The sequence below is a fragment of the Mustela erminea genome, chromosome 14 (assembly GCF_009829155.1).
Source record: "Mustela erminea isolate mMusErm1 chromosome 14, mMusErm1.Pri, whole genome shotgun sequence".
Taxonomy (NCBI): domain Eukaryota; kingdom Metazoa; phylum Chordata; class Mammalia; order Carnivora; family Mustelidae; genus Mustela; species Mustela erminea.
Window position 1 is genome coordinate 77,907,416 of NC_045627.1, and position 21,562 is coordinate 77,928,977.

General features: G+C 46.2%; 1 protein-coding gene across 5 annotated transcripts in view; it reads right to left on the minus strand.

The window, feature by feature from the left end:
* GFRA1 (GDNF family receptor alpha 1) overlaps positions 1-21,562 on the minus strand; it is a 202,833-nt gene that overhangs the window by 119,896 nt on the left and 61,375 nt on the right. For 4 of the 5 annotated variants that reach the window (XM_032313346.1, XM_032313349.1, XM_032313347.1 and 1 more), the window contains exon 5: positions 21,116-21,130. The exons of the other annotated variant lie outside the window; for it this stretch is intronic. In XM_032313346.1, the coding sequence (XP_032169237.1) occupies positions 21,116-21,130 (15 nt within the window). The remainder of the gene's footprint in view (positions 1-21,115; positions 21,131-21,562) is intronic. 5 annotated transcript variants of the gene reach the window in all.

The following is a 21,562-nucleotide window of genomic DNA, read 5'->3' on the forward strand; positions in this document are numbered from 1 at the left end:
TGCCAGGATCCCACCTTCTGCCGACCTCCTCTGCAGGGCCTGGACAGGACATGCATCTCATCCCGCCCCTGTTCAAACAGAACTGTGATCCAACAATACCCAAAAGCCATTGACAAGAGGCTCCGAAAGTGAAAGCAAGGAAAGGGAGAGGGACAAGGGGAGAGAGGGAAGGAAGCTGGATCTGACTTTGCCCCAGAAACAGAAAAAAGCCACAAAGCCTTTCCCTTTCCTTCCCTTTGCGCCACCGATGTGCGTCATTTATCTGGTGACAGAGCTCTGAATGTTAATTGAACGCATTAAAGGCATAATAACACAATCCAGAAAATTGTTTTGCTATATTTTTAAACTTGCAGCATGCCTGGCTACCTACAGCTGAACAAGAACAGGTAAAAGATCTCCTTGAAATAAAAACAAGGGAGCTCGAGGGGGGAAGCCGGCACCTACTCTAGAGTTCACCGGGTTCCCACGGAGAAAAGGGCAACTGCCTAGTGCCAGGCAGTTTGGTATCAATGCAATAGTTTCTGGAGGGCTGCCAGCACTAAGGTTAAAAAGCAATATTACAAGGCTTCTATGATGACAGCCTACTGGGAGACATTTGTTGAAAATTGCTTTGCCTATCATTTAGTCAGCAAAAAAACCCCACAGTACTAGTTATGCTAGAACTCTGTTGAGTGTGCATCTATAAATGATTCAAATTGTAAGCACATAAAGCCCCCATACAGGTAGATGTAATCACCATAAAAGCCTGGAGCCTCAGCTCTGTTCTTTTCCATTGATAGGCCGTATAAATTTTCACCATATGTTGCCAAATAAGAAGCATAATTATAAAGAAAGTATATTCTGAGTTTTAAATTCAACTTTCAAAAATGAAATCAGAATGACTGTATTTGGTGCGAGGCAATGAACTTTTCAGCAGCCACGTCGTGAAAACCTGACGTGCCCAACCGTCCAACATCCCGCAGCTTGACTTCATGTTAGCGCGGCCTTTGCGCCCTAACAGAAGGGGTGACTTACGTGCGGCTGGGGGGAAGTGACAAGGTTTTACTAGACTGTCTCCTCGAGTCTCCAAATACATGAAAACATGTTAACATGCGCCAACGCATTGAGAAGAAAAACGAAGGCCTTGTATTTCAGCGATCGGGGCCGTGTGGACAAAACAGAGTTAGTCTGCAGTTAGCGGAAGGTTAGGAGAGGCTGGACTAAGACTTTAGAGTCTACATGAATTCTTTCTTCTGCATCTCACTGTGATTTAAGGAGTCATTTCATTTCTTAGTGGTTTGGGGCTTTTTGTCTGCACTCGTGTCAAATGCCCTTGCTTTATTGAAGGGGCACCCGCCGTCCTGGTCTCCCTGGACCAGGAATATCTATATTGATGGAAACAAATCCTCATTTGCTACCACAGACCAAGAGTTTGGGTTTGTGGTTTGGGTATCTTGAGGCCTCCTGCTTATGAAGGGGCTTGGGGTCAGACCCTGCTTGGAGCCCTGCCGGGGACCCCCAAATGTTAGGGGCAGGCCTGCCCGGAAGCTTCCGTTCCGTGACCTGGTCTGGCACCATCACTAGGCTTCGCCTTTGAAAATTCCAGTGAGATGGTTCTACCCCTGAGAGACCATATTTAAGGGCTGCCTCAGATGACGTCAGCATCATGGTCTGGTGAAAGGTGAATGAATCATAAAAGGCAAACACATGGCTTGCTTTGTGGCAGGCTGATTCCACAAAGAGTCCAACTGCAAATTGTGTCAGAAGAGGCTGCCTCGTGCACATCTGCCCAGCGGGAATCCCCTTCTCTCAAAGCTGAGAGACTCTGTCCCTCCCCTCAGCGTGAGCCCACCCCCCACCCCTACCCCCTTAGGATCAAGGCTCAAGAAAACACAGAAAACCACTGGAGTGTGGCTTGGCCTTCTGAGGTACTGAAGATCCAAACTGGCCAGCCCCGTGAGGAGTTATAGGCACCCCAAACAAATAAGGAAGAAAAGAGGCTTCCCCTTCATTCTCAACCTAGCTTGGGGAAACAGAGGCAGTCCCAGAGGAGCATTGAAAAGTGGATTTTCTATCCACGCTTCCTTTTAAGGGGTCAACTGAAGGCAGAAACAGCAGCCATCTTGGAATCCAATCCTATGCCCTTTTCACAGCCCTCCCACTCTGTCTCTCCCTAGTTCCCTTCCACACACACACACAGCCGCATAGCCTCCCTGCCCCCGACGTAGAGCTATTCCCCAATCAAGCTGGGAAACCATATTTGTCAGGCTAATTTTCAGAAGTTACTAAAGTGGCCTAGAAAAATGGGAGCCAAGGAGCGTCAAGATTACAAAATAAAAATAGATTTTTTTTTTTTTTTTTTATTATCCAGGCATTTTAAGAGCAATTATGTTGCTGCAGTCATAACAGCCACTTGTGCAAACAGCGGGCTGAGGAAGTACAAAAGCCTCCTGCCACCTCCACACCCACACCGGGGGCCATTAAAGTTTGGGGAGGGGAAGGAAACAGAAAGGATTTTGAAGACTTTGGGTGGGTTTTTTTTCCTTTTTTTTTTTAGTTGATTCTTAAAAATCTATTACCATATTCTTTATCATTCAAAAGAAAATAAAACCAAACACAGTTTGGGGAGATAAAATGACAAAAACTATATACATGGGAGCTCAAAGATAAAAGGTTTCATCAAGTCCCAAGTTCACAGAAATGTCACCAGTCCCTCCCCATTAATCATGTCTGATTTGTATTTTCTGATGTGGTCAGCCAAGAAGGACGGGTCTCCGGAGAGACATAAATCCTCCTTTTGTCGGGAAAATTTTGTGCTCTGCTACCTGAGCAGACAGGCAAAGGGGTGCAGACAGTCTCTAAGCCAACCCGGGGTGGGGGGTGGAGGGGTACTATGGCATTTGGACCTGCTTCCAGATGGTCCTTCCCCTCCCCCCACTCCATTTATCTGTGCCAGTCTTGTCCCAAAGCCAACCAGAATCAACAATCTATAAAAAGCAAGTTCGTTATAAAGCCTCAAATGAAGAGCCTTAAAACAGCCAGTGAGTTACTAATAATTTGCTCTCCCTCAACCTGCTGTAGATCTAGAAAGTGCTTTCTAACTATTCCCATGAACTTGTTTTACTATTTACAAGTTGGGTCTGCTAGGTAAATCAATGTTGCCAAAGTTGACTGATAAATGAGAACAGAATACCTAAAAATAACCACATGAATTCTTTCCCACCAGAAAGTCAAGAAAATAAGCTGTTTCCGATGAATCATTCGTGACCCAGCTCACCTTTCCAGGTCAACTTTAAACCACCCCTCTCTGTGGATGAACCTGGTAGAAACTATGTTCTCTAATTTATCTTGAGGAAATCGAAAGGGAGTTTGAAAGGTTAATTAAAATTTCTGGTATAGCTCTGTGGATATCTAGCTAAGGATACAATATTTAGCTGGATCAAGCAGTGGCGTTCTGAATAATGAAGTATTCTGGCTGATACAGAATTACCTTGTATCCATGGATTACCAATGCTCAGTAGTTAGAATAGAGACAAAACCACAGCAGATCGATCCTTCCTTCCTCTCTCTTTCTCTCTGTATGTTTTTTTTTTCCCTATCTTTCTTTGAGATCAATCCATAGCCCACTGAATCACACATAGTGGGGTATCAGCAATTGTTTCCAGGGCACCTGGGTTGCTCAGTCAGTTAAGCATCTGCCTTTGGCCCAGGTCATGATCCCAGGGTTCTGGATTACTCCCTGCTCAGGGGGGAGTCTGCTTCTCCCTTTCCCTCTGTCCTCCCCACCAATGTGTGCTCTCTCTCTCAAGTAAATGATAAAATCTTTAAAAAATCAATTATTTCTACATGACCAAATTAAGAAGATACTTGAGCATTCAGGAGCCCCTCTGAGCCAGGGTAGTCTCATGTCCTCACTCTACCAAGATCTTCCTCTTAATTCCCTAACCAGCCTGAGAACCACTTCTGAAACTTCTAATTCAGCATGGTTTCTGACGAAATACCAGCTATGGAGATGGAGGAAAGCTGGGGTCAGCAAACACTTTCTGTAAGGGGCCAGATAATAAACGCTTCCAGGCTGCAGTCCACACAGTCTTTGTGGAAACTATTCAACACTACCACTGTGGTACAAAGGCAGCTATAAACGATATTTAAATGAATGGGCGTGGCTGTGCTCCAGTATTACTTTATTTACAAAAGTAGGCGGCCAGTCAGCAGGCCATAGTTTGTCAACCCTTGGAATGAAATAATATTTTTTTTTCCTTCATGGCCAAGTTTAGAAAACACCTCCCCCATGGAACCTGCTTTAGTGTATTCTAGAAGAACTCTTTCTTACTTTAAATTGCCCTATTGATTCTGTTCTATCTTTTCTTGTCATACTTTCCCAGTCAGACTGAGATATATGGTGTGCCAGGCAGACTGCTAATTTTGTTCTCTCCAAATTGACAATTTTTGAACAGCTGCTTAGCATTCTGGCAGACAGCAGACTGACTGCTATGTGAGGGGTGCATCAGTGAGGCACTCAGATTCCTAAAATTGGCTCCCAGCAATTCAGCTCAGACCCCAACTTGCAAACTCAATTCAGGGAAACCCAAGTCTCACCAAAAAAGAGGGTTCCAGTTCTTATCCCCAACTAGTAATCAATCTCCCCTAAACATATCCCATACTCTTTTCCAAAGAGTCTGTCTGGTCTTTTCTAAGCCATATTTGATGATGTTTAGCAACCTTCCCCATAGATAGGTGCCCTAAGGAGCTGCTTGGTTGGCCCACCCATCATTCATATACAGACCACTTTCAGCCTTGTGGTATTATTCTGACACTTGTCTTATCTTCCTCATGAATTGTGAACTCCTAGATCAGTGTTTGATTTTATTTTTTTAAATACAGCACACCCACTCGGTGCCTCATGTAGTGCCTGACACATAACAGATCTTCCATAATGTTAAACGGAAGAATAAATATGTAATCCTCTTGTCCCAGAAGCCTTCCTGCCCTTAGTATTCTTAATCTAACCGTAATGGCCTCCCTATCTGTATGAATTTCTTATTGGTCCTGTAACAGATTACCACACTTACTAGTTTAAAACAACACAAATGTATTATCTTACAGTTTTAGAGCTCAGAAGTCCTAAAATCAAAATGTCAGCAGGGCTGTGTTCCTTCTAGATTTTCTAGGAGAGAATCTTCTTCCAGCTTCTAGAGGCCACCGACATTCCTTGGTTTGTGACCCTTGGCTGGATCTTCAAAGGCCAGCAGCCGAGCTTCATCAAAGCTCACTCTCTTTCTCCTTGCATCTTCTTCTGTCAGTGCATCCACTTCTCTCTCTTTGACCCTTTTGCCTTCCCCTTAAAAGGACCTCTGTTTGCATGGATCCCGACCGGATAATCTCTCCAAACCCTTAATTAACTCACATCTGCAAAACCCTTCTTCCCAGGCAAGAGAATATATTCACAAGTTGGAGAGATTATGAGGCATACACCTTTGGTGGGCCCTTATTCTACCTACCACACTTATCTTTAAAGGCTAACAGAATGGGAGGGGGTGGCTAGGAGACAAAGAGACAGGCATTACAGTGTCTGAAGAAGAGATACACTCCAGCCGAGCCAATCCCTACTGGGAATCCTTACCAGACACAAAGAAGGGCAGGGAAGAGCACACTCAGAAATTTTCCAAGTAAGGCTTCAAAATCTCCGCCAAAATTCAGACTGACTTTTCAGAAATCCACACATCACTACTTCAAACAAGAAGCAAATGACAGAAATTGGGCAGTCTTGGGCTGTTCCAAAAACCAAGGCAGCCTCAGGATGACTAACACTTTGTCCAGCACAACACGCCATCCTCGCCTAGCTATGTCACGGGAGATGCCAAGACTGAGGAGAGGCTTAAACTCTACTCAAGAGGGAAAGATACATGTTGGGGGAAACACAAAGGTAAAACAGTTTGGAGGATCAAAGCAGAAGTGGTTGGAATTCACCCTTTCACAGAATAATAGACTGTACAGGGTGAGTCCTCAAGATGATGTCAAACCCTCTCACTGTACAGATGAGAAAATTCAAGCTTTAAAACTGTCTTTCCCAATATCACATAGCAATTAGGGATGGTGCCCAAAAAAGTCCCCATGCCCTCTGAATGCTGGTCCACTATGACATGAATTTTCTACTTTGTATCTGTACTTTTTTCAGATGTTGGAACAATCACACTTTAGTGGCCATGGGAAACATAAGGAAAGGCAGGGATTTAATATACTACTGACCCACTCAAACACATAAGCTCTGACCATATAGCCAGGGGTCTCCTTAAACAGAACAGAATGCTGACATAAACCTTCAGAGAGGCCACATACATAATCATTTTTCTAAATTCTATAGCAAGTCCTTTCTCAAGATTGCCTTTACCCCAAGGCTCTACGTCTCCCACCTGTATCCAGAAATTTATCCAAACATCTACCAAATACCTACTGTGTTCCAGGGGCTGGTAATAAAAGATGAGTGGGATGGGTCCTACCCATAAGAAGCTAGGCTGGTAGGGGGAGTGGGAAATTCATTCTATTTACCGCCACATCCTATTTTGACCCCAGATCGGCAACATCACACCTGATGATTCACTTGCTTTGTTTAGCCAAAGAGACTCTAAATGACCCTTAGTTTTTTTCTGAAAGCCAGATTCGTACTCATGTAACTAAGGAACTAAGGCATGCACTAGAAGAAGATATTGTACTCTACACCATCTTGTTTTCCTCAAGTAAGAGCCCAGCTTTATTTATTTGCAAAAAAAAAAAAAAAAAAAAAAAGTAAAGAAATATTTAGAGCAAGGACAACAGTAACTCCCGTTGGTAAAGAGTGTAATACATGTCTTGTACGTCTGTTCATAGGTACTAAATCTGAGCCACACAGAACTAGGGTACACAGGAAGCTAGAACAGTTAGGCTAACACATCAAAGCATATTTCTTTTAATAAAAAATTGAGAGTATGTACATTATTTACCCAAAAAAAGAAAAACCAAGTTCAGTTTGTGTATGTGAGAGAGAGAGGGAGAGAGTAAAGCTGATGGATGGTACCAGCTCAAACTAATAAAGAAGCAGGTATACATCAGGGCCACAAGAACTAAAAAGGACAACTGGTCAAGGCTGAGAACCAGCCCAAAGAGTCAAGGGTGGGTAGCAAGGGATATGTCAGGAACCAAACCCACAAGTTGATCAAGCCCAAGGCCAAACTGCAGGGTCCAGATAAAATCTAAAGGGTGATTGAGATGTGCTAGCATGACCAGTGGGATAGAACAACAAATCCAGGTTTTGGGGGGCAGAGAGGAAAGGAGGAGCACCCATCAGAGTTACAGCTCATCCGAGCGTGAGCCCCTCCCCCATCATCCATTCGAGTGTGGACGGCGTCAGTTTCCTCGTCAGTCATCCCTGGGAGACTCTGGCCTTCACCCTGTGGCTATCCAAGCCAGCTACACAGCTCCGTGCCTGCATGGGCTTCCTTCCCCTCCAGGGCAGGCTAAAACTCCAAGCCCCTTGGGGAAAGTTCCAGCTCCACTTTTGCAAGGATTTAAACTGTATTTTCTGAATGCATTTCAAAATACATTGTAAAGATACCAAGGACAATCTTTTTAAAATAACAACAAAGTTTCTGTGATATGTGAAAATAAACCTAATCTAGGGGACCAGAAAGCCTGAGTTTGAGTCCTGACTCTTCCAAATGTATGAACTGGGGCAAGTTAATAAACCTCCTGGGTATTGACTTCATCAACCAGAGAGGGAGACACCAATTTAGATCTCAAAGGGTTCATTAATTTAAAAAATCCTTACGGAGGACTTAACGATGGGCCTGGCGCTACACTTGACGGGGGTGGAGGGCTGAATCATACAGCAAAGCCCTTGCTCTCATGCAGTTTATATTCTAGCTGGAGAGACAGCCAAGGAATACGTAAGAAGAAGAAAAATAAAAGAAGAACAAAATAATTTCAGGTAGTGTTCGGTGTGTATTCATCTCCTAGGGCTGCTGCAACAAATGACCACCCATTTTGTACAAGTACTAGGAAGAAATTAATTGAGCAAAACGGGGGGCAATGTCTAGGGTGGCTCGGGAAGGCATCTCCGAGAGGTGATTGTCGAACAAAGAATAGCAGCTACAGGAGGAATATTCTGGGGCGCCCAGGCAAGAGTGAGCTCAGGTGATGGGCCCAAGAACCCGGGCGGAAGCCTGAGGAGCTGACTGAGCAAGGAGACGGGGGAAGCACTGAGAAAGGGGAGACCAGCGGCGCGCTGGGACCACAGCATAAGAGCTGACGTGAGTAGTGAATGTTGTACAGGACCTCAAGAACTAACAGGCACCACCTCCTTCTCCAAAAGGCTCAAGGGCTGAACCTGTAATCCATCCACCAAAGAGAGTGGGTGGTCCAAGCTCAGGCAGCCCCAACCCCCAGCAGGCCTCCATTCCAAGAGCGCATTAATTTATAGGCCTCTCTCCTACTCCCCCAACCCCGCAATGCAGGTGATTTCCTGATGCAGGATATTAACTTTCAGCGGCTGGAAGTCCCTAACCTCCACACAGGCCTAAAAGGTTTCCTCAGGTTTGGATAAGCCTCAGATAAGGAGCTGAACTTTTGCAGGCTTATGAGAACAGCACCTCCAATCCTTCCGAGACTCGCTCATCATGAACCTTAATCCATCTCAAATAAAACCTGTGCATACAGTCGTGGTCTCCCACCATGGCTGTTTAACAAGGAAAGAGAACAGCTTTGTCTGTTCTGCAAAAGCCTCCTCTGTTTACACTGTGCCCATGGATTTAATTTCTGAGATTTACATTTTAATTCTTTAAGATATATTCAGGAGATAAATGGATAGCACTATGGTGAGGCCCTGTTCGTTCCTAGAAAACCTACTTGCCTGCCCTCTCTCTCTCTCTCTCTCCACCTGTTTCTTTATCTTGCCAAAGTTAATCTGGTTTCTTTCTCCACTCTCCTTGGGATTTGCTCCCCTCCTCCAGCTCCTTACTCTCTTCTCTGACGCATGAAGATTCTCTCCCCATTTGGCCCCCGGGGTTGTTTGGTCATCTGTCAGGACTGAATAGTGTCCTGCCAAAATGCAGGTCTACCCTGAACTTCACCATGGGAACCTCTCTGGAAATAGGGCCTTTGCAGGCATCATTAAGGTACGTGGAGGTCGTATCAGATGAGGGTGGGCCCTAAATCCAGCGGCTGGTGTCCTGATGAGATGAGCAGAGCCCACAGACTGACACACAGAGAAGCAGCTATGTGACCTCGAAGGGAGGGATGAGAGCAACACAGCTAGAAGGCAAAGAGCCAGGGATTGCTGGGCCCCCAGAAGCGGGAGGAAGCAAGGAAGGATTCTCTCCTCAAGTCTTCAGAGAGAAGAAGATCCCCACTCACATCCCAACTTCACACGCCTCGCCTCCCAAACCATGAAAGAACAAATTTCTATCGTGTTAAGCCACCAAGTTTGTGAGAATTTGCTAGAGCCGCCCCAGGAAACTAGGAGAATGCCTGGAGGTTCTTCCCCACCCATCTCGCACCTGGACCCAGGCCCTGCCTCCCCCTCTGGGGTGGTCCAACCCCTGTGTGGCCTCTGCATCTGTGGCTAATGAGGCCACATGTTCTCTATTTCTAGGAAGATTCCCAACTGGGGTCTCTCTCCTTTTTCTCTCAACATTTTACGATGAAGTTTTGAAACATACAACAAAACTGAAAGAGTTTACAGTGAAAATCCTATACCCACCACGGACAGGAACTAATTAACGTGGCTCTCTACTTGCTTTACCACAGATTAACTCATCTCGCCATCCGTCTATCCATTCATACATCTTCTTGGTTTTTTAGATGCATCTCAAAATAAACTGCAGACATCAGGGCATTCGCTTCCAAATATATCATTAACTGGAGTTTAATATTTGCTTTCAGTCTTCTCCTTTTAAGATAAAACTGATACACGGCAAAATGTCCAAATCTTACGTGTACCTTCTCTGAGTCTGGGCAAAGGCACACAACTGCATAGGCCAAACCACCATCAAGAGAGAGTCTTACCATCAGCCCAGGGAATTCCTTTCCGCCTCTTCCACATCAGCCCTCACTCCCCTTCCCCCACAGGCAACCACTGTTCTGAATTCCATCCATCACAGATGAGTTTTAAGAAGTGCATGTGAACGGAATCATACGCAGTGTCCTCTTTCACTCAGCCCAACATTCCTGAGATCCATCGTGCTGTGAGCCTCAACATTCTGCTCCGTTCCATTTCTGAGCGGTGTTCCATTCCGTGGGTATATGAACTAACCACCCTTTCTCCTATCGATGCGCACCTGGGCTCTCTTCGGTATCTAGCTATAGGAGTAAACCTGCTACAGAGACTGGGGTGCATGAGTCTTCTTGTTGAACACCTGCTTTCGTTTCTCTGGGGTTTGGCTGGGCCCTCTCACATGACAATGGCACTGTCCATCCTCATCCACTGGCAAGCCCAGCGCAATCTCAGGGTCCCTCCAGGTCGTATGATGTGGTCATTGGGAATTCAGAGCAAGCACAACTGCCTGTGTCTGAACTCAGACTCAGTCCTTCTCTAGCTGGGAGACCTCTTAGAAAGTAAAATTACTTAAGCTTTCAGAATCAATTTTAGCATCTGAAAAATGGGGATTCAAAATGGTGGTAAATGAGTGTATGAAACTTCTAGGGTTATTCTGGAGAAGTGAGTTCATGGATGTGCCTGGCCCAAGCGAAGGAAGGAGAGGCCCACCTTTGTCCTCTACTGCCCAATACCCAGCACAGATAGTTAGAGCCTGTGCCCAGTACCTGCTATTTCTCTGCTCGAAAGCTACAATTCTTGGGCTTCCTGGAATAAGTCTCAACTTTGCTGCCTAGATTTTAAAATCGTTGCACAGGCTACCTAAAATACCAAGCCAGTTTGTTTGTTTGTTTTGTTTTTTTTTTATGGACTGGAACTTTATCAACTCAGGGACATAACATACACTGTGCTGATCAGGAATGGTCATTGGCTATGGGTCACCCTTGAGTAGCAAAAGAAATAATAAAATGAGTAATAAAAATGGGAAAAGTCAATAACTAATACTATCCATTTGGTAGACAAAAGCTTTCCAGTCATATGGGAGTGCTGGGGAGCACAGGAAAACAAACAGCGTTTTGGCAATCAACCCTCCATAACTGGCCCTACCCAATTCCAACCCAGACCTATCAAATTCACTACCCCCTCAACATCCCATAAAAACACCTTGCTCGTCTTTGTCTCCACCTCCATTCACACTGTTCTCCTGGGTCCCCCCCACTCATACACTGCCCTGGTCCTACCCACTTAGATTTTCTGCTTCCTCCAAAACTAGCCACAGCTTCACTATTTTAGCTGCTTCCCCTTTCCCTGGGACCCCTGTCCTCTATGACTTCCTCCTGAACTGGGAAAGGACCTCACCCATTGGTCTTCAGACTGACTGACCTTGGGTCTCCAGTAAAACTGTCAGGTCTTAGTAGGTAGGGACAATGTCTACCACACATCCCATGCTTCTGCTCATTTCTTGCACAAACTTTAGATGTAAATATTTGCTCATTCATCCTAAGTCCCCATATTCTCCCCTAAAAAAAAAAATCAATAGTGGTGGAAGAACAGAAGAGAAAAGGCTTTTGGGGAGCATCTGAGTGGCACAGTTGGTTAAGTGTCCGTCTCTTGGATTCAGCTCAGGTCATGATCTTAGGAATGTGGGATCCAGCCCTGTGTTGGGCTCTATACTCAGCACAGAGTGTGCTTGAGTTTGTCTCTTTCTCTCCCTCTGCCCTCTCCCCAGATAAATACATTAAACCTAAAAAAAAAAAAAAAAGAGGAAGAAGAAGAAGAGGAAACTTTTGGGACGCAAGGGTAGGAAATAGCTTAGCTGTCAACTTGACCATCGATGATACTGTGAGAATTCTGTCTGAAACTTTTTAAAGAACCTAGACTGCTTGTGCACGCGTGCCACACGCACACGCGCACACACACCAGCCATACACAAAATGCCAGTTCCTCTGAGCTTTGTTATTTCATTCTACTTTCTTTTGACAAACATCTATTGAGCACTTACTGTGTGCTAGAGATTCAAATAAAAGACATGCTCCCTTGTCTCTAGGAGCTCAATCTATTGTGGGAAAACAGATGCTAAATAGATCATTATACCAAGGTGAGGGAGTATAGACAGAAGCATGAGGGGACAATGGGAGGTTCAGAGTGGAAAGCAGAATTCACCACCCAAAGGGTTGGGTGTGAGGTGGGATAACCCAGCAGAGAGGATTTAGGCTGAATTTTCAAGAGTAAGTAGAAGCAGGGGCATACCTAGGAGGGGAAGTAGGTGGCACCTTCTCAATGATTTCTAAGTAAAATGTCACGATGATTGTGAATATTGTGTTAACAAGACAGTAAGAGGACCATGTGAAAAGGACAGTCCACTGCTCACACATACACTGGAGGCATCAATGTCAGGCTGAACACTCAGAGCACCTACCCCTGGGCCAGCCACCACAGTGGCAGAACCTGGGTAGTTTTCTGAAGGTAGGGAGCAGAACAAGACAAGGCTTCCTGAAAAGAGGAGAGAGCATTCCAAATACAACAATCAATAGATCCAAAGGCACTGAGGTGCGGTTGTGCATTTTGAACATTAAGGATCAATCTGATAGAGCCTTATGGGGATGAATGGGACAAGATGGGGGAGGGGACCAGAAATGAGGGTGGGCATGGCTCAAGGAGGTCTTGCCTGGTGTTCCCTAGAAGAAAGCTATTTGTCAAATCAGTGCCCACATCCAGCCATCAGCCTAGGAGCATGTCACCAAATTCACTGTCTAGTATAAAGAACATATTTCTACAATCTTAGAAACTGCTCCACCAAATATGGCTTTGGCTGTGAACAAAATATATGAATAAGTCAACTACAACTGTTTGTTCCATGGCTTCCAGCAGGCCGGGTTCCAAAAAGAACTGGAATGAAGCTCCCTGACATTATGGGGTTCAAGAGCCCCCACTCCCTGAATGCTAGGCTAGAGGAACCAGGTGCACCAAAGGTAGCAGAGGGCATTCGCCAGTGGTCACCAGCTGTCTCCACAGGCACCCCCATCGGCCGGCTGCTGAAGGTAGCTATCACACAGGCAAGCCTCCAAGTTAGAACATTTCCTCTGGCTGGAGGGGACAGTGCAGTAGCCCAGGCATCTGGGAAGGGGCACCCGAAAGAGGAAGCTGTGGGATACTGGCAGGTCAGTACAGCCCAAACATATAAACAGGCTCAGCCTCTCAAGTACCCTCTCTCCCAGGCAGAAAGCACAGACTCAAACACACCCCAGGACAAACAGCAATTTAAAGGGTTAGTCTGTCTTGGAACCCAGTAGGCAGCAACCAATCTAAGGAAGGTGCAGGGAAGTTTAAGCCCTCAATAACGGGAATATTACGAACAGACCAGTTGTTTCATCCCTGGTCTGCCCAGGCTAGAAGAGAAAGCACAAATGTCTTAGCTCAGAAACAAGGCACTATTCAATCAGCCTCTGCTCTAGAAAAGACAAACCCACTCAGAAGCTTGCAGAGCAGGAACTAGCTCAGAAGTCACGACAGCAAGACCAGGTCTGCTGTGAAAGCAAGAGAGGAACTGTGATGGACTGAATGTTTGTGTCCCCTTCCCAAATTCATATGCTGAAATCCTAACCCCAGTGTGATGGTATTAGGAGGTGGGACCTTTGGGAGATAGTTATATGATGAGAATAGAGCTCTCATGAATGGGATAGTACCCTTATTAAAAGGAGGTCTGGAGACCGCCTTCCGTGCTTCTGCCATATGAGGACACGACAAAATGATGGCCAACTATGACCAGGAAGTGAGTTCTCAGCAGACACAGAATCTGCCAGCATCTTGATCTAGGATTTGCAGCCTCCAGAAGCATGAGAAATAATGTTTGTTGCTCAGCCCCCACAGTTCATGGTATTTTGTTATAGCAGCCCAAACTAAGACTCCTCTGCAACTGGGCCATCATGTCGGGCCTTGAGAAGGGTCAAGGATTTGTGACTGTGTCCTCCCCTCAGGGGTATTCACAAGCCTGTGGACAGCATGTCACTGGGAAAAATCAGGACAGCATACTGCAGGACCAGAAGGCAAACTACCTGAGTTCAAAATCCTCCCTCAGGTATCCTTGGGAGGGGGAATGAACAGCTAAACGAAGGGAGGAGGCTAGGATGATTCATGTGGTAATGGACTAGAGTTCGAGACTTTAGTAAGAACTCAGGTTTAACACAGATACACCTGGTTACATATAGAAATAGATATGCAGGGGCGCCTGCGTGGCTCAGTGGGTTAAAGCCTCTGCCTTCCGCTCAGGTCATGATCCCAGGGTCCTGGGATCGAGCCCCATGTCGGGCTCTCTGCTCTGCAGGGAGCCTGCTTCCTCCCCTCTCTCTCTCTCTGCCTGCCTCTCTGCCTACTTGTGATCTCTCTCTCTCTCTCTGTGTCAAATAAATAAAATTTAAAAAAAAAAGAAATAGATATTCATATATAGGTGGGTTAGTACATACACTTATATTTCTTTGCTCTGTCAGCTGAGAGGTCCTTAACAAATGACACTCCCTTAGCAAAGAGCACATTTAGCTCCTAGATCTTGGTTTCTAATATCATTCTCCATTGTCTTAAAGAAATGGCTGAATCTAGGACAAGGGTGGGAAATAGGCAAGGTGAGCCTCGTGTATCTTAAAGTATCAGAAAATATTGCACAAATGCTCAACCGAAAATCGACAGGTAGATATGTCAAAGGGGCACCAGAAGCCAGCTGAAAAGGTTCCCAGTGGCCAAAGCCAGAAATTAAATAAAGCTATATTGCATTATAATCCAAGGTAGAAAGTAAATATGTGTGACTCCATATCGATCTAAATAAATGATTGAATAAATTAATAAATGAGGGCTAAGAGCCCAATCTCCCAAGCAGAAGAATAATTTATACAGCTACTCTCCTCTCAACAAGACAGGGCTTAATTCCTCCCTCCTTAAGAGTGGCTTATGCATACATTTCCTTCTAGAGTACATTATGAGGGAAAGTAACCTCACAGAGAAGCAACTTGACAAACACTACTTCAGCCAAGTGATAAAGATCAACATCCACAGTCATAGATCATGTTGATAGTAGGTCACTTTTATATGATGTGATGCAATGGCACTTTACCTCTGTGATCTTCTGAAAATCCATAACCTCAGTCTAATCATGAGAAAAACATTACACACATTCCAAGAAAGGGGCATCCTATGACATATTTCTCAAAATACCAGTACTCCTCAAAGCTGTCAAGGTCATCAGAAACAAGGGAAGTCTTAAAAACTATCACAGCCAAGAGGAGCCTAAGGAGACATGACAACCAAATGTAATGGGGTCTCCTGGATGGGATCCCAGAACAGAGAGAGGACATTAGGTAAAAACCAAGGGAATCTGAAGAAGCTATGGAGTTTAGTGAATAATAATGGATCAATATTAGGTCATTCATTGTAACAAATGTACCATACTAATGTAAGCCATTAAAAATAGGGGAAACAGAGTATGAGGTATATGGAAGTTCTCTGAACTATCTTCACAATGTTTCTGAAAACCTAAAAACTATTCTGTAGAACAAAACCCTCTCGATTTAAAAAAAAAAATGGCTCTACCACTCATTGGTTATATAACTGTCACAAGTTCAATTCCACTCTGTGCCTCAGTTTTCTCCTCTGTAAAGTGGGATTTTTATACCTACTTCACAAAATTGAGGGAGGCAGATTCTATGAGAAAATGTATGCAAAATACTTGTCCTAATGCCTGGAATATAGGAGGTACAGAAATGTGGCATAATTATTATTACTATCACCCTCATCAGTAAAATAAAAATTTAAACTTATTAGCAATCACCTCAACAGAAGAATCTAAAAGTTTCCCTTTACTGATATGGCAATTTTGAAATACAAGTTACTGGGAGGAAAGGCTTGAAAGCCTCACCCCAAACTCATGCCCTGGGATTGGAATGGGGGCGAGACGAATCTGGTAAGAAGACAAACTGGTTTTAAGGTCACCTGGCAGGGAGCAGGCCATACACAACCCACACACAATGTCAGAAAGCATCTCAGAGAATGCGGTTATTAAACATGGTTATCCTTTCCTCATACACCCCATACCCACACACAACATTAATGTATGTAAAATCAAATAATAACTTTGTTCAGTTCGTGCTGGAAAGATGGATGCATTTCCTACATAACTCAGAATACTCTACTGATTCTGGACAGAATGGGGAATAGTACACATACATAGTAAATATAGGCATATGGGAAGTGTGACCAGGGAACCAGCCACTTTGCACCATAAAAATGTTAATGCATTTTTCTCATTCTCTTGTGAGCATCATGTGACAACTTGGAATTTTTAACTGGAAATGGTAACAATAGATTTAATTTATTTGCCCAAATCCCACACTCATAAAGAAAACAATATTTCATAATGTATAACATTACCAAGGGAGCCATAATTCATGGCTAAAGGGTCAGAGTTTATAACAGATGGATTTTCTGAGGTGATTGCGAAAACCTAAGATCCAGCCTCAGCAGCTTGACCCACCGGTCTTAGATATGCAAAAGAGCTCAAGGCAAACACATTATAAATGGCATTGGTCCCTGTCACCAAAGCCCACCCCAACGATTTACCAGGCTTGGCTGGGCTGCCAGAAACCAAACTATGATTTATTGTTCTCTTCAAATTAGTAAAAGCAATGCCATCCATTGTGAATTCTGAAGCTGATGCTTCAAAATGGGCTTGTGAGTAGGTTACGCTTTTGAAACCACAATTCTTTTAACCTTAATTCCCAGCCACAAGGCTCTGCTTTCACCCAAGTTCTTTAGACAATGGTCATAACTGGTAGTATGGCATATTTCTGGACTCTATTAACTCAAATCCAACTAAAATTCACCAAGACAGAGAATCAGCAGGAAGCCAAGTCAGGTCAGGAATCTCCCCAACTCTCTCATTTTACAGATGGGAAAACTGAGGCTACAGGGCAAAGCAACCAGCCTGTTGGGAGCCACACTGAGGTCTCCTGCACATTTAATGTATATATTACTATGTAATACATATGATACACTTTATTGTATATCGGAGAGAAGTGGCTCTTGAAAATCTAAAGATAAGTAGAGGAGTATTTTAATGATGCCCTTGATGGGCACAATTTGCCAGCCTTAAGGAGAGGAGGTGTAAGTTATGGGCACAATATTCCCCACGGGTAAAGTGGGCAGAAAGTGGGACACTCAGCGGAGGCCAGCTGGCCAGGAACAGGCTGCAGGGACCCACTAAGGGGAGTGCTTGGGGCCTGGGGGCAGGTGCCCATCTCAGCCAAGCCTGAGCCCCTGATCCTGGCTTTAACTTCTCACACATTGTTCTTACGCATTTTCACAGAAACCAGTGTGGGCCCTTTCCCGTGAATGGACCACACCTTCTGACTTCCTTCCTCCAGTCTCCGGAAGACACGCCTACCCTCTTCACATGGCTTCATCTCACACAACACTCTCCCTCACTTGCGATCTCCCGCCTCACCAGCTTCCTTCTGTTCCTGGGGTGTTCCTGCCTGTTGGGGCTCTTCCATATCCCCCAACGGCTGGTCCTTCTTGGCATCCACTCACCATCCCATCCAACGTGGCCCTTCTCGCCACAAGCACCCCATCCTAGGACATTTCCCTCACTGCCCGCGTCCCTCAGACTGTGCCTTGATTGTTTACTGGCGTGCTTGGCATCGGTGCCCCCCAAGCTAGACCGTGAGTTCCCCGAGCACAAAGCCCTTGCTGTCTCGTCCGTCCCTGTCTCCCCGGGGCCTAGAAAGTGCCTGGCCCATTATTACCGGCCACAAAATAAACAAGTGCACTATGTTTGAGAGCTGTCAACAATTACTTGAGCCAAAAGAAAAATCTCTTTAATAGCAAGACCCCAGCTCCAGGCGAGAACAGAGCGGGAGGAAAGGCGAGGTGTCCTCGGGCTCCTAGTGCAGCCGGGACTTCAGTTCACAGCACAGAGCGCAGAATTAACTCAGTGGTGAAGTCTTTATACTGCGCCCACTTACGCTTTCCAACACCCTGCCGAGTGGCACCGCTCTGATTTCCAAGCCACTCACCCGGGTTCTGTTCGATTTCAGAATCAAGGCTGAGCCTACGGATGAGTATTCAAAAGGTGCTTCAGTAACTTCAAATGAGGCGTGCGTGTGTGTGTGTGTGTGTGTGTGTGTGTGTGGTCCTGACTTCATTATGAAGCGATGGATATAAAAGTGCTCTAAAACTCGAGATTCCAGACACGTGTGCCCGCACAGCGTTTTCAGCTGCGTTTGATGTTGTGAAGGGCCGCTCTACGGCACTTGGGCAGCGCTGAGTGCCATCCATGGGCGCAGGAGCGCTGCGGACAACAGAGAATGGGGGTCACTTAAGGCTCCTTGAAAACCTTGGCCTCACCGCCCTGGAACTCGGCTACACAGTGGGCGCAGCCGCGGGCCCACTGGTCCTGGACGGTCCTCACGCCCTGTGGGTCTAACCGCCCCAGCAAGCGGCCTCTGCAGACGAAAGAAATGAAGCAAACTCTAAAATGGCCCAGGAGCCGGCCGGAAACTCGCTGCCACGTGCACACACCACGGACGCAGCCAAGAAAGGCCCAGCAGTCGCTGCGGCGCTGTCACCTCCTCTAACAAGATTGATCTGCAGTGAAATAAAAGATAATGCAATCCAGGGGAAATAACTTTGGTTTCCTCTGAGAATGTCTGATGTTGGCAGCTTGCGAGGCTGCCCCTCTCTTCGGCCTGCCACGGGGCCCTGCGGCCCAAATGCGCAGGTGGACATGTGTCACTCACACACCACAGAGGTGCGGACCGACAATGGGGCGTCTCCTGCGAGCACCCCAGGCTCCCCCCACAAAGCCAAAGCTGGCAGGGCCTGGATGCCCACAGCGGGGTCAGGAAGCCCCAGCCGCTCGGAGTTCCCACTGTGTGTGTGGGTGGACGGCCCCCTCCTGCTGTTCATCTAAAGCCACAGTTTTCTGGTTGCTTATTTCCAGAGCCCTCTGGGGCCCCACTGCACGCTTCAAATCAATGACACAATTCTGGAACAGAGTTTCAGCCACAGAAGACATGGCCCAGACGCGTTTTGGACTCTGTAAGCCACAGACCTTTTGGTCTCACTTGATCATCACCAACACATCGGAACCGTCGCATTTTACTGGGCACTTATTTCCTCCACAGGATGGCCAGAAGCAAAAGTCAGGAGGGGGCACCAGGTGGCGGGTTCTTGGCTACCATCTCAGAGAACGTGCCTCCCTATGAACTGGTCCTAGGAGGCCAGTACCATGTAAATAATTCACAAAAGCCAGTTGAGCTCTCTTCACTTGAAATCCTAGTAATACCATACGCGGGAGCTGCTGCCCACCCTCCCGTGGGGCGACAGGCGGCTAGCAGCTTCCATGTCTGGAAGAGGCTCTCAAGTCCCGATAGCCAGTGATTTGCAGATGATTATAACTTTTGCTCTGCATATCACTGTTACTGACAGGCAAACCCCATCAATCCAGTGGCATGATGGATAATAAAAGGAGGCAAACTTGACATCGGGAGCCCTAATAAGCCATTTTTTATACCAACCATGACAGCCGTGAATGCTCACGATCGTTCGAAGGAAAACCAGACCCCTTAGAAGCCTTTTCTCTCCCTGTTCTTCCGGGACCTCGGCACTCGTGCACCAGAGAGACCTCCTAAACCCAAGCGTTTTGTGTCTCAAAAGGAGGAACACAATGCAGCGTTGCATGGCGCCTGTAGTCTAGTTCATGCAAAATAAAACCTTCTTCTCCTCCCAGAGTGTCGCCATAGGCCCCCAGTTTGTCAAGGAAGGACACACACGGAGCAAGGGGGCCCTGACAGCAAGGACTTCAGTACATCAACAGTCACGGCACCTTTTCAATTTTGCTCATCTCTTAGTCTCTAGCCAAATGGAACGTATTACTTATAGCTTGTTGGGATTTATGAATTATTTATAAAAGTAGGTCTATGACTCCAGACTCTTAAAAGACAAACACAACAGTCCCCTCATTGTTACCCACAAATGCGCTTCTATCAGAGAGAGCAGGCAGACATTCTCCACAACACACGCCGCATGTTTGGGCTGAAATAATCGTTGTGAAAATATCAAGCCTGGGAGATTATTCGGAAGCTATTTATGGGATGCCAAAATGTATTTTTAAACTGGTGTCTTTTCTTCTGTGCCAGCCGTGGATTCAAGAGAGACATAGCAAACGTGTGCCACAAACGTATTTCCCGGCCTGAATATAGTTATGCCCTGTCGATGCTACCCAATGGTTCCAGACTGTGATTTTAAAAAAGAGGGGGTGGAGGCCGCACCTCCTTCACATGTGTCTGGCAAGTTCAACGAGGCCACGCACACGAGTCTCCCTCAGCATCCCAGAGCACAGGTACTGGCTGTGCATCCCCGGTGAGGATGAAAATGTGCATGGGAAGACGCAGTTCAACTTTCCATCTCTGGCTCCCGAGAACGCATGACCTTGGCTGGAGAAATAGGGTAGATACTGCATGCCCTCGCCGGCCCATCTCTGTCACAGGCCCAGCTGGAGGGGTTGCCAGGGACACCTGGGTTGAAGGTATCCTGCCAGGGTCTTGTCTGCACCTCCTCTCAGGACAGCGACATGTTTGTTTGGCAGAAAAAAGAAACCCCTACAAGGAGCCAGCATCGGGAGCCCTGCCCCAGCGGTAGCTGGCCCTGTACAGGAGCCCTGAGGGATAGGGCCTTCCGGATGAACCCTTACCCCAGAGACACCTGCTCCTCACCGTCCCACAAGTCCCAAGCATGCTGTTCCCTGACGTGCATCCAGCCATGACTGTCCCCATTGTGCCTGCTCAGACGGTCCAGGCCCCACCTCCAGGCATGGTCCAGAGGCAGAGGTGGGACAAGCAGAGGCCCAGAGGGGCCGATGGCACTTCAGGCCACCTCAGGCTATTGCCCCCATAGTGTCTCCTAAAGCCGCGGTGACGAGTCCACAGCCAATGAAAAGTTCCATAACCCTCTGCGCACAGACAACACCCTTGTTCCCAAAAGAGCACAGCCAGTGGAGAAGCAGGCAGGAGACCGTGAACTTACCTTGCTGGAACATATCTGCCAGGAGGGCGGAGAAACAAGAGAGGAGAGCAGGGGGAGAGAGAGGAGAAAAACACATTAATCATGATGCTGAAAATGACAACGACCATCATCACAGCTAACAGATGCTGACTTCGTTGAGCGCTCTGGGCACAGTACTTCCTTTAACTCAGAGGTAGTGGTCAAGAGCTCGGGCTCTGGGATGGAACTCCTGGGTTTAAGTTCTGGCTCAACACTTACTAATGCTGTGGCTTACGTTTCCCAAACCACAAATAGATAGGAGTACTGGAAAGACCAAACAAATAATGTCCTCTGTTTTAAGAGCTTAGGTTAGTGTCCAGCACATAGCAAACAGAATTCGGTGGTTGTCATTAATATTAATAATATTATTTTTCACAACGACCCCATAGAGTAGGTTGTATTCTCATCCTTATTAAACTATTGAAAGTG